This window comes from Rissa tridactyla, chromosome 2, assembly GCF_028500815.1.
Source record: "Rissa tridactyla isolate bRisTri1 chromosome 2, bRisTri1.patW.cur.20221130, whole genome shotgun sequence".
Lineage (NCBI taxonomy): Eukaryota > Metazoa > Chordata > Aves > Charadriiformes > Laridae > Rissa > Rissa tridactyla.
Genome location: NC_071467.1, coordinates 24,419,728 through 24,433,170, shown reverse-complemented (window position 1 = coordinate 24,433,170; position 13,443 = coordinate 24,419,728). Strand labels below are relative to the sequence as shown.

The following is a 13,443-nucleotide window of genomic DNA, read 5'->3' as shown; positions in this document are numbered from 1 at the left end:
CACTTTGGAGGCCATTTGTTTCAAGCACAAGCCTCTTGTTGAGTAAGGAGGGCAACTTGAGCTTAATTTTTGAGTCTTAGAGAAGAAAATATCCCTGTTGTTATGTATTTATTAGTTTTAAATAAATAATAGTCATACAGAATAAAAATGCATGGAAACAAGCTATGGTAAACTGTTAAGATAAGTTTCTGAGAAAGAACTATATAAATTTCAAAGTAAGGAAAATCCAGTTACAATTGCATTTAGCCTTAGGTAGAACCAGTGTGGAATAAAATTATTAACGATAAAGGGGAAATGCTTTCCAGCTTTTGCTAATCCCTAGCCATTTTTGAAACAGCAACTGTAGGGGTTATTTTATATATTTTAGTCAAACATATGTAATCTTGATTTATTGTAGATATTATGGATGGAAATAGAACTATGCCAAGCTCAGAAGAAGTAGCATCATTGGAGGAATACATTCCCACTCGACTTACAACATTAACTGTTCTTAAGTGTACGATTATAATCCCTGTGGCAGAATTCAATTTACTAGACCACTTGATGCCAATAATCATGGGTGAGAAGGTATGTATGCACAGATATTTATTCAGTTTTTTATATCAGTGTGTGCTATTTCATATAAATTTTCTCACTGGGCTGTTATTCCATGTGCCAGATGTATTACTGGGTTACAAATGACTTTGGTGCGTGTGAGCCTTCCCTTCAGATACCTAAGACAAGTGGTGTATGCAGTGACAAGCTAGACTTGTAAACTGAAGGTGTCACGTACTGGTAGGAAGAAAGAATTTGGAAGAAATAAAATTTTAAATCATCAAGCAGATTAAAAAGAAGTAACTCTGACTCGAAGTTTTGATCAGAAGGGTATACTTGTTATCACTTTGTCACATGGGTTTTCCCGAACTTGTTTAAGTCTGAAATCTTTGCATACAGGCTCAGTAGAGACTTCATAGATGTTAACAGCCAGCTCTGTGTGTACTACTTCCAGCCAGGACACCAGCAGGACTTTTGCTGTTACTGAGCCAAACTGCTGAGTGACTAGCTCAGAGAGCCAGAAATGACATTTCCTAACTGCCTTAATTTGTTTTATCTTCTGTATCTATGTAGTATAACTGCACCTAAAGAATCCTGTACCAGTTTTATTACTACAGGACTCCTTCCTCATTGCACAAAGCTGAGGTACTGTAGGGATGAATCAGTGTTTTGTAGTGAAGGCTTGCAGTGGGTTTACCTCTTGCAGCAGAGGCTGGAAGGTATTTTATGGGTAAGGGAAGGGACAGAAAGAGTGGGGGGAAGGAATAATCAATTCTTGTTTGGCTTCAATTTCTAGGAATTTTGATGTGGTATTAAACACTTCCAATGTGTTTTTGACAAGTGGACACTACATGTTCCTTGTACTTGAGGACAGACTTTTTTTAGTGGGATATATTTTGTAGAAGTTCTCAGTATTAGTGAATTACTTTTGTATCAGCCTTTCTTTTCAGTGACAATTTTTTGTCTAAAATGGAGATGACGTTGTATATTCTGAAGGTGTTGCAGAAAATAATCTTACTAGTATTTGTGAAGCATTTATATGTAAGAAAGGTGAAAATGATTTGAAAAAGCTTATTAATTTTTCAGAGATGAATTTTAGTAGTATTACATGATGGAAGGCACAATGACATTAAATTATCTTGATAACGTAATAGATATTTGCTGAACAGAGGAGCACTGTCTAACTTGTGCTGTACTTTCTTACAGAATGTGCTTATTTACAGCACGTATGTTTATGCACAAGAGGACAAAGTATGGAAAATCTCAATTTATGACGTTTCTTATAGTGTGCTTGTATAACCGTTTTCATTGGTGAAGTAAAATACACACGATAATGTACACAGTAATACTTCACTCAGATTACTAGGCTATAGGCTGCAACATATATAAAATCTCAAGCATGTGCCCTTGTTGTGGTTTGGAGTGTGCTTAAGGAGTGTATATCTCTTTCTTAAATTTGGACTGCTTACTTTTCAGTTAATGTGGCTGGAGTGAGTGAACTGGTGACAAATCTGTTATCTCTTGATGGTTTAAGATAGATTCAGAAGCTTCTAATTTTAGAAAATGGGACATTACCAGGTGCCTAATGGGAAGCGTTATTTCCTTTCAGCGTGGAACAACCCAATGGACTGTAGTGTTTTTCACCTTATGGGCAGATGATATTTTCATATTGTGAGAGCAGCCCCATATTTATTGTAGGTTTGAGGCAAACAAGTTGAATTCAAGTGAACTTTCCGGTTGTTTGTTTTTTTTTTTTTCATTTGGAGTTTCAGTTAGTTTCCTGATCGAAGCCAAGCCTATTCAAAATAATAATAATAATTTTGAATTTTAGATTGAAAATCATACATACATCACCTTATCGTCCTATTTTGATACAAGTTTAATAAAATTTTTAGATTCATTGAGTAATTGAGATCAGAAGAGATCTCTGGAGATGACCTCCAGGAGTCTGATATCCTGCTCAAAGCAAGCCCAAGTAGAGCAGGTTGCTCCAGTGGCTGTCCAGTCAAGTGCTGAATCAACTCCAAGGATAGAGATTCCATAAAAAGCAATTCCCTCATGGTACACCTTTGACAAGAGTCTGTCTCCCCCTTCTCGGTACCCTCCCAGTAGGTAGCTGTAGACAGCAGTAGGATGTCCCTTTGACCTTCTCCTGGCTGAATGACTCCAGTTGTCTCAGTCCCGAGAGAAAGCTCGTGTGCTCCAACCCTCTAATCACTTCGGTAGCCCTCCAGCAAACTTATTCTGATATGTCCATATCTATCTTGTACTGGATACAGTACTTCATTTTAATGGTTACTATGAAAAATGTAGTTGGCTGTGTAAAATTGTGATATTGATTTTTTTTTTTTTGGAATGGTATCTTTTTTACCATTCAAAAAAAATGGCGTGTTTTTTCTTGAATGGCAACTGGAAGAGGTTGCCCAGAGAAGTTGTGGATGTCCCATCCCTGGAAGTGTTCAAGGCCAGGCTGGATGGGGCTTTGGGCAACCTGATTTAGGAGGAGGTGTCCCTGCCCATGGCAGGGGGCCTGGATCTAGATGATCTTTAGGATCACCTTTAGGATCCTTTAAGGATCACCTTTAAGGAAGGAAGATGACCCCTTCCAACCCAAACCATTCTATGATTATTTTATTTTATTTTTCTGAGATGTCTGGCATGACTGGATACATAATAATGACAGAGTAAAGGTTGGATCAGCATGTAGTTTGTATGGTGATAGTGCTTTGGAGTGATAAAAATGTAAGCAAATATTTTATAGAACAAAATATTTTGGCCTTGCATATTCTTATAGTGGGTTGACCTTGGACAGCTGTTGAATGCTCACCCAGCCACGCTCTCACTTCCATTTCTCAACAGGACAAGGGGGAGAGAATAGGATCTATCGAGATAAAGAGCAGGAGATCACTTAAGAATTACCACTGTGATCAAAACAGACTTGGGGAAAATGATTTTAATTTATTGCCAATTAAATTGTATTTGGATAGTGAGAAACAAAGACAAGAATCAAAATAACACCTTTCCCCATTCCCCCTTTTTCCCAGACTTAACTTCAGTCCTTCATTCCCTGACTCTTCTATCTCCCACCACGCAACACAGGGCATGGGGAATGGGGGGTTGCAGTCAGGCTGTAACAGTTCATCTCTGCAGCTCCCTGTTCCTCACACTTTGCTGCAGTGTGAGTCCTTCCCACAGTCCTTGAAGAAAAAATCTGCTCCAGTGTGGGCTCTCCACAAGGCTGCAGTGTCCTTCAGGGCACATCCACCTGCTCCAGTGTGGGGTCCTGCACAAGCTGCCATGTAGATATCTGCTCTGGTGTGGTCTCTTCCGCAGCCTGCAGGGAAACTTCCACTGATGCAAAATGCTACAGGTACTAAACATGCTGTGTCCCTTCCTACAGAACAGCAGTTCTGGACTAGTGGCTTCTACATGCCTCCAGCACAAAATTAAAATCTTCACATTATGAAGCTGTATTCTGAGGGGTAGTTGAATAAATGGTCTGAGTGTCAGTTGATGGTGGAGAATAATTAAGCTCTTAACTCTTTCACAAGTGTACAGTAGAAAATCAGGAAGAGGTTGTCCCTTATTCTAGAACACGAAATATGTTCACTTAAATCAGGAAAAGCTTGTTGCTAAACTTGTTCTAGAAGCTTTTAACTTGAAATTGATAATTCACTAGTGAAGGGTCTACAGAAATATGTAGGAAAACTGAAGTAACTGGGTTTCTGGGTTCTTGGTGTTCTTATCACCGAGAGAGTAGCTCAGTTAAGACCTAGTGAAGTTTTCACTTTTGTCCTGCTTTGAAAATCTTTGCCAGTTTACATGAATATTGGCCAAGAAGGCCAATAGCATCCTGGTTTATGCTGGGATTAGTGGATTAGTTGGGATTAGTTAGGACTAGGGAAGTACTTGGCACTGGTGAGGCCCCATCTCAAATACCGTGTTCAGTTTTGGGCCCCTCACTACAGGAAAGACATTGAGGTGCTGGAGCGGGTCCAGAGAAGGACAATGAAGCTGGTGAGGGGTCTGGAGAACAAGTTTTATGAGGAGTGGCTGAGGGAGCTGGGGCTGTTCAGCCTGGAGAAAAGGAGGTTTAGGGGAGACCTTATTGCTCTCTGCAACTACCTGAAAGGAGGTTGTAATGAGGTGAGGGTTGGTCTCTTCTCCCAAGTAACAAGTGATAGGGGCAAGAGAAAATGGTCTCTGGGAGAGGTTTAGATTGGATATTAGGAAAAAATTCTTTTCAGAAAGGGTTTTCAAGTGTTGGAACAGGCTGCCCAAGGAAGTGGTGGAGTCGCCATCCCTGGAGGTATTTGAGACATGTAGATGTGGTGCTTAGGGACATGGTGTAGTGGTGGCTCCGTCAGTGTTAAGTTTACAATTGGACTAGGTGATCTTAAAGGTCTTTTCCAACTTAAACAATCTATGATTCTATGGGCTGCAGGTGAACACCTGCTCTGGTGCCTGGAGCAGCACCTCCTCCCCTTCCTTCTCTGACCTTGCTTTTCATCTTACTGTTTCTCACTCTTTTTTCCCTCAATCCTTTCATGCTGTGTGGTAGTTTTGCCCTTTCTTAAATGTGTTTCCACAGAGATGCTACCACTTGGCTGGTGGGCTCAGCTGAGGACTGTGGTGGGGCTGTTGCAGCGCTGGCTGGAACTGGCACCAGGCAGACCCTGATCTCCCCTCACAGAGGTCACCCTGCAGTCCCCTGCTGCCAGCACCTGGGCACTGACACCCAAGACAATTATGTATAAAAAGCTTATACATAAATTTTAAGCTTAGAAGAAATAATTTTGGAAAGATTTGAGGATTTGTATTATAATGGCCATAGGCTGCTCTACCTGTAAACAGTTTATTATATGTAGATTTGCTTGTGTGTATGTAGAATTAAGAATATGTAAATAGGCTAGGTAATACATCTGTAGTGTGATATTTGCACTTTTTTTCCCCCCTCCCCTAGAACTTAAGCGGACTGTTAAATGCTGCAAGCTTCCAGCCCCTGCGGCCTTTACCTTCCATCCGAATTTTGGTGGATAAGGTTAACCTGGAGCACTCAGTGCCCATGTATGCCGAGCAACTGGTGCATGTGGTCAGCAGCCTCGGCCAGCCGTCGGACAACCTGCTTCATTACTGTTACTCACACTGCTATCTGAAGGTAAGTGAAGATCTGTTTCTTATTGTGGTGTGCTTAGAAAAAGTTAGTATAAGTTGTAGGTAATCCTAAGTGTTAGCAGGTTTCTTTAGAGAAAGTTGTCAGCTTATCTAAAAGGACATAGAGTAAACACATTTCACAGAATGTCATCATTTAGGGTCACTGCTGCTGAGCTGAGCCAAATGTTTTGTAATATGGACAGAGAACTTCACATGAGGGAACTACACAGACTGAAGCCCCAAGATCTTTGTGGCAAGATTGAGTTAAAATAATTTGGGAAGAAACTTTTTCTGTTTTCTAGGATAATGCTCCTAGAATAGGTGGATCGTAGTGAATTACAGTTGATGGGATATTACGAGGAAAAAACATCACTTCTACTAGTATTGATAGAGCAAAAACATGGTAGTGAAGGTATGCAATCAAAAACTGTTGCCAAGTAATTTCATTTGTTTTCACTATAAAAGGAAAAATTTCTGAATGTTCTTGGTTACAGATCCGTTATGTGAGAGGAGTTCTTATTGTGAGGTTGGGGGAAGTTTAAGAAGGTACTGAAAAATGGTTTTGAGATTATTCGGTTGCCATCTGCTGAGATTTTAGTAGAATGAAAAAGTAAAATCTCAAGCAGAGTTTTAAAACAGGCCTTCCAGCCTTTTAGATTGTGCTCAGGCCGTCTGGAACCTTTTGGGTGCTACTAAAATGTAAATATGTACTGTTAATTTTGCTAAATTTTTCAGTTATCCATTCAGTTCCATGCTTATATCTTAATAGAGATTTAAATGATGAAATTCTTATCTGCATAAAACAAACTCTGCCAGAATTGTGTGGCAAGTTTTCAGTTTTACATATGACTTGTTTACCTTCTGTCACATTTAAAGCAATTGGGATGGTGATATTGCAAGTCATTTGTATGTTTTTTCAATTTGAGGGAATTCCTTTCTATTCAAAAAGTTTTTAGCAGCTGTTTGATCAGCGTTTGCAAAATGTGGACTACAATTTTGATTTTTTTTATAGGGTTCATTGGTTAGTGTTCATATAGAACAAAGTGTTCTGTTCTTATGTGAATGGTGGTGGAGCATGTTAATAAGTCAACTCTACAACCATTTGTTCTCCGTATTGAACAGGGAAAATCATGAAGAATAATTGTGATGAACCTTTCTTTAGATGCTCTTATTAAGAAATAAAGCTTTGAAGGGAACCTTCTCATTTCCTTAAATACCACTTTTTTTAGGCCCAAGTTATTATAATTACATATCTTATACAAGGCAATGTGCAATCTGTAGATTTAAAGGGTATAGAATAATGTATTTTAGTTGATAAATTATAATTCAGCATTTTTTAAAAATTCAGCAGAGCATCACTAACATTTTTTTGGGATGTTATTTTACGTAGATTTTTCTAGGTTTTTTGTGTTTGGGGCAAAAGGAATTATTTAAAAATAATACACAATTTGTTTGATATTTATTGAGTATATTTTAAAAATGTGTACATTATGTTATAAAAGTAGCTTGAAAGTTGTCTTGTGATAGTATACACTTTGACCAAATTAATTTGTTTCAGATATTTGGTTTTCAAGCAGCACTGACTTCTTTGGACAGCAAAGGATTGTACTGCTTCCCTGTTCCAGTTATTCCTTCATTCAGTACTGCTGTTTATGGCAAGCTGATCAAGTTTCCAAAATATTGGTAAGCATTAAGCATGTACAGTGTACTTAAGTAACGTACCTAACTACTTTTGTGTTTCTAATGAATGGTTTAAAAATGCTAAGCTCTGTATATATCCCTAAACTTCTGTCTCTTCTATCATGCTCTGATATTAGGTCTGTTATCGCTAATAAGTTTCATAGTAAGGATAGCTGTTAATAAATACTTTAGACCCTAGTTTGGTTGAGAGAACAGGCTACGCAATCCCTGTAGTAAATTACTTTCTTCTAGACCTTGTAGAATTCTGTGAACCAGTTTCCGTTCTTCCTTGAATGGGTGTAAAAGCTGAAGTTGTATGCTGATGGCCTGGCAAGCTTGATGTGTTTAACTGAACAGGTCAGCCCTTTTTTAAACTCAACCAACTAAAAAGCAAGAAACAGGATGGGGGGGGGAAAAACAAGCCAACCCGAAACACCCCAACACCACAAAAAGATTTATTTTTGTTTATTATTTACAGTTGGAACTGTTTTAACATTGTGATCAGGTATTGAGATGATTGTAGTATTCCAGTTTTAAATGCAAACACTTTTGTTCTGAAAACAATTCCCTGCTTTAGTATAAAATGAGCTATATAATTATTTTTTTTTTACTTTAATGCCATGGAAATTCAGTATTTAAATTTAGTTCTACAGGTTAAATCTTGTGATGATAAACATCAGTAAATTTTTATTAATAAATTATATTCGTTAAAACTATTTTGGCAATACTTTAGACAGAATATTGGTTTTTGTTATCCCTCATTTTGAGCAGTAGCTGTCTATAATACTAACTTTATAACTAAATCTGTGCAAAATCCATCTTGCATAAAATGACAAGATAGCAGGAGAACAGGTCAATGTGTTAACCTGTTTAATGGGGAGGGACTCTTTATCAGGGAGTGGAGTGATAGGATGAGGGGCAACGGTTTCAAACTGAAAGAGGGTAGATTTAGATTGGATATCAGGAAGAAATTCTTTACTGCAAGGGTGGTGAGGACTGGAACAGGTTGCCCAGAGAAGCTGTGGATGCCCCATCCCTGGAAGTGTTCAAGGCCAGGCTGGATGGGGCTTTGAGCAGCCTGGTCTAGTGGGAGGTGTCTCTGCCCATGACAGCGGGGGGTGGAACTAGATGATCTTCAAGGTCTCTTCCAACCCAAAGCATTCTGCGTTAAATACTTTGGCTTCAAATGTTCTGTGTTGTATAGGTAACTTGTAACAGTAATTTGTTTGTGAAAGTTTAATGGCTTAGAAAGAAAAAGAAAAAAGACTACGTATATGACTGTTCATAGTGCTAGTTTTTCTTTCATGAGCTGTGATACTATGTTAAATGAGAGAGGTTTTTAGCATAATCAGCGCACCACCAGGTGGTAGCAGCCTAATTGACTTTCTCATATTTTCCATCAATAGTTTACAAAAGTACTAACCACTTCAAATGAATTGCTGCTCTGTTGCAGCATTTTGCTGAAAAATGATAAATGTTACCAGGATAACCCACTAATCGGAGTACTTCAGTACTCTGGTAGGATTGACAGCCTTTCCTGACATTTAACACTAAGTTCTTGTTAGTGATCCTTGTTAGTAAACTGTAGAAATAAAGTAGTATTTAATAGTAAACTTAAATTTATTCAGCACATTATAAAAACCTGTGGTTAGTTACGAAAAACAAAAAAAAATATTAGAGACGAAAAATGGTTGAAAAGAATCAGTCATCTGACAAGTTCATGGTATTCAAGTGCTAGTGCTTTCTCATGAATGCACTTGCTCTCTCTTTTGTGTGTGCTTGTGCTCGTTGTGCTCAATCTCTTGCTCGCTCATACTTGGTTCCTCGTGCTTTCCTGCATGCGCTGTTGCACGCTTGCCATCACGCTCTGTCTTGTGTCCGTGGTCTCGTGCTCACATTCTCTCTTAAGCATTCTCTGCTTCACTCTCATGCTTTTTGTCTTGCTAACTTTTCTTTCTCTCTCCCTCCTTCTCTCTCTCTCTCTCTCTTTTAAAAATACATTGTGTTACGATGTATGCCCAGCTGGAAAACAGAGTATGGTAGACTACTAATATAGAAAAATAAAAACGAGCAGTAGTTTTGGGGAGTGGAAGCAGGGGAATGGACCTGCCTTAAAATAGCAAATCATGTATCAGCATCTACTAGTAGATCTTGTAAGACCGATGCTTATTTTGGTCTAGTGTATTTTAAAATAATTTTAATAGCTTTCTCACTTTTTTCTGTGATATATCTTTCTAAAGCTTATTTATTTATTAACAGTGTGAAATAATTATATAAAATTAACTTATTCCAACAATTTATCTAAACTAAGCAACACCAATTTGCGGGTAATAAAGTAGAAAAACAAATGAGTAGAGCAGCAGCCTGGTTAAATGAAGTGTAGTTTGAAGTGAATAAAACTCCAGATGAAACGCATCAAATAGCACTTGAACTAAATCGAAATCAGCATGAGGACTGAGAGCTTCATTGAAGTCATGCAGTGAGTGAGAATTAGTCTGGTAGGATAACCTGGTAATGTCATTAAACTTAAATTCGGTCCTCCCCCTCAAATTATACCACCTGCTTTATTTGGGTTTTTAGATTTCACATTCCAGAGTTTCTTAAAGTACACACATCTGATGCTACATGTGTTCTTCTATTTCTTTGTAGAAAATATATACCACAGACCATACCTTTTAAAAACAAAGACATTTTATGAACTGTTATGGAATCCCTCAGGTAGTATGTTTTGAGTTAGCAGTGAAAATCTCAACTTTATTTCTGACATAAATCAGTAGAATGGCTTTCTTTTCTAGTTTCAATATAATAATCTCAAAACGTATATGGTGTATAAAGTGCTGTAGTAATATTTATTTTTTAAAACTAGTTGATAAACATTGGTAACCTGTTTTAACAGATAAAATTTCATCAGCATCAGCCCTGTAAATTCCAGTAAATAACCATAAATGTTACAAAAAAGTGCTGTTTCACTTACCTGCTACATTGACGTCTGTTTTAATTTCAGTTAATACACTTCTTATAAAAGAAATGCGCTCAAGCTTACTAGTTAACTAAGCCTTGGACATCTTTTAAATTGTATAGATAATGTATTTTTATATGAAAGTAAAAACGTGGTCTTTTGTTTTGGTCAAGCACAAGAAGATGCAAAATACAATGTTAATGTCAATATTTTACAACTACTTTGTGTAGTGTTGCATGCCAGATTGTAAAGCAGCTTTCAAAGCTTTCAGGATGTCTAAAAACAACTGAGAATTAGCAGAATATGGTTAAAAGCCTAGAATGAATGACAAGAATGTTTATTGACAAACAAGAATCATGAGAGGAATTAGCTGATTTTTTTTTTTGGCTACAATGTTTGTGGTAACAGATGAGGTAATCTAGTGTAAAACACCTTAGTGTTTTAGACCTCTATCACTTATAAAATATCACTTTATTGCACTTCTGAAGAATATTGAAGTAACATTATTTAAAGGATATTGATTCTGAATAGCCTTCCTTTATTTTTCTGATATCTGGATTGATAGTGAAGTATGTTGTCTGTATATTTTGGGCTGGATATTGATCCAGTTATGTGTGGGTTTTTTATTGCTTTGCTTTTTCTTTTCTTGACCCGTCTTCTCTAAATTCCCTTCCTGTGATAAGTGTTCCAGACTCTCATTTTCCTTTATCACGTCTGTGGGAAGGTTCCCACTGTTGCCACCTGTGATGGTTTTTGAGACTCTAAAACAGTGGTAGAATAAGATTACAAATGGGGATGACACAGTCTATCCCTGCATTCTTTCTGTTCATCATCTTAATCCGGTAGTCTACTTTCAAGGGGTCTGTTGCCTTGATAATGAGTCTCTTCTTTCTCATTTTGAGAGCAGAGCCATATCTGCTGGTTTGCTGTCTGCAAGGAAGCACCAGAATGGACTTGACTAATAGCTAGTCATGTTAAATTTGAGTGTGTGAATGAACCTTTCATGAACAAGTTGAGGACTTGCTGGGTAAATTAGTATCTGGGATTTCATAGCCTGCACTTTAATTATTATAGAATACAGAGCAGTTAATTGATTGTCCTTGAATTGTTACTCTATCAGAACAAAAATCTGGAACAGAAACTTGCAAGTAGATCTAGATAATTACTGGTAAACAAACAAAAAAAAATATCTTTGAGACTAAATGGATATAGTTTTTCCACAGATTGTTTCTTTTGAACTGTTCTCTGCAGATACTGTCTTAGGAAATACATTTCAGCTGAAACATAGGCAGTGTGCTAGTCTTAATCAAGCAGTTTCTTATGAGGAAGGATTCTTGAGAACATGAGATTTGATTTGTTGGTATTGTGTCTCTTTCCTTCAGTAATTGAAGGATTTGCAGTAATTTCCGGGATTCCAGCAACTGAAGAATTCCAATCAGTATTGAAGAGCTAATCATTATTGACAAAAGCTGACAAAAGTTTAAAATTTGCTCTGCTGTTAAAGGAAGTCACTTGTATCATATGCTGGGCACTTCTGCTGCCCAGAGATACGATGTCACTTGTTTCACTTGTGAAAGCTGTGGATTACAGTCCTGACATAGTTGTTTTATTAATATGTGCCCTTACAGTACTGAAAGATCACTACTGAAATCTCGATACAGAGGTCCTTACAGGGAATATATATGTGTATTTTCTCTAGGCTTTGTTTTTGTCAACCTTTTAAGAACACTTATGTAATATAACTGTTCTTAATATTCCAACACAGATTTAACTGTAAAGGTAAATATTTACTATGTCTCTAGAATCTGTTACATTTACATTAGATTGGCACTTTAGGTCATAACCTCCTCTTGGCTAACTATTATACAACGATATTGAGAAACATACTTTGTCAGCAACCTGAGTATCAGCTTTTTGTGTTTTCATACCTGACTTCCTAGCTTTTATTTTGACTTTGTCACCATGTACACATAATTCAAACTTTTAGGATTTCCAACTTTAACATTACAAAAACTGAGGAGTCTAAAGACCTTGTGTTATTACTGTTTAGGTTTCTGACCAAAGTTTTGTTACTGTAAAGGTGTTTGTATTTTTATACAGCTTTACTTTAATTTTCTTCCATCGTGTATCCCTTAAAGGCAATCATCCCTCTCTTAATCAGAGCCATGTAGCGGTATGCCATACAACTGTATTCTTATTGACAGCATTCAGCATTAGACTCCTTATACAATCCGGTAAGGTTATTATAAGCTCCAGTATGAGTCAGCACGTGCACCTGCTCATGCCTGCTTTATGAATCGTTGTGAAAATTCTGTGTGCATTTAATGGTATCACAATGAATTGACCAGAGTGAGACCAATTAATGTTGATTCACAAGCAGTTTCGTAGATGAAAATCTGGCTTCTTGCGCAGTAAGAAATTCCTAAGCAAGGAAACTAGCTCCTGCTGACATGGTCTTTACCAACAAGGTACTAGTGTGATGACAGTAGGAGGTAGTAGGATTTGCTGCTCATTGAAAAGAGGAATAAAAATGTATAATGGGAGATCAGGTGAACTATCTGTCTGTGTTACTTTTTTGATTGAAACATCTTCACAGGTCATTTCCAGTGGAGTAATGCTGCTTAGAACTAGAAATCACAGTAGATTTGTGAACTTGAGTCATGAGACGTAGCTGTCGTGCCATTCGGTGCAGTTGTGCTAGTAAGAGGCAAATGGGCCCTCCTGTCAGGAAACACAGAGCCAGTTCCACAGACTGTGAACATTAGATCGTAAATCTAGGAGGTTTTCCAATAAATTGACACTTGGGTCTTGATTTTTGGCAGCCTGTTTTATTGACTAGTCACAGTAAATCAAGAGTAATGTCAATTTAGATTGGATGTGGATTGTGTTTCACATGGGCAGTTGAGGGGCATGCTTGGTTCCTGGGTCAGAAGCAGAAACAGGTTGAAAACACATGAAACTCATTTTGTAGCATTCAGTTGCGACTATTAGTTATGTCAGTAATTGGATATAACTGCCAGATGAAAATTCAGGGTATCCTTCGAAACAGAAAAGATCTGAGATTGCATGCCTGAACAGATGCCATCAGTGTATGGGACGGGAGAGAGTTGCAGCCA

General features: G+C 37.6%; 1 protein-coding gene across 12 annotated transcripts in view; it reads left to right on the top strand.

Annotated features, from left to right (window-relative positions):
• VPS13B (vacuolar protein sorting 13 homolog B) overlaps nucleotides 1-13,443 on the top strand; it is a 480,344-nt gene that overhangs the window by 81,062 nt on the left and 385,839 nt on the right. For all 12 annotated transcript variants that reach the window (XR_008464637.1, XM_054189533.1, XM_054189532.1 and 9 more), the window contains exons 14-16: nucleotides 398-567; nucleotides 5,498-5,692; nucleotides 7,247-7,371. Coding sequence is in view for 11 of the 12 variants with exons in the window: in XM_054189533.1 (XP_054045508.1) it covers nucleotides 398-567; nucleotides 5,498-5,692; nucleotides 7,247-7,371 (490 nt within the window). In the remaining variant the exon portion in view is untranslated. The remainder of the gene's footprint in view (nucleotides 1-397; nucleotides 568-5,497; nucleotides 5,693-7,246; nucleotides 7,372-13,443) is intronic.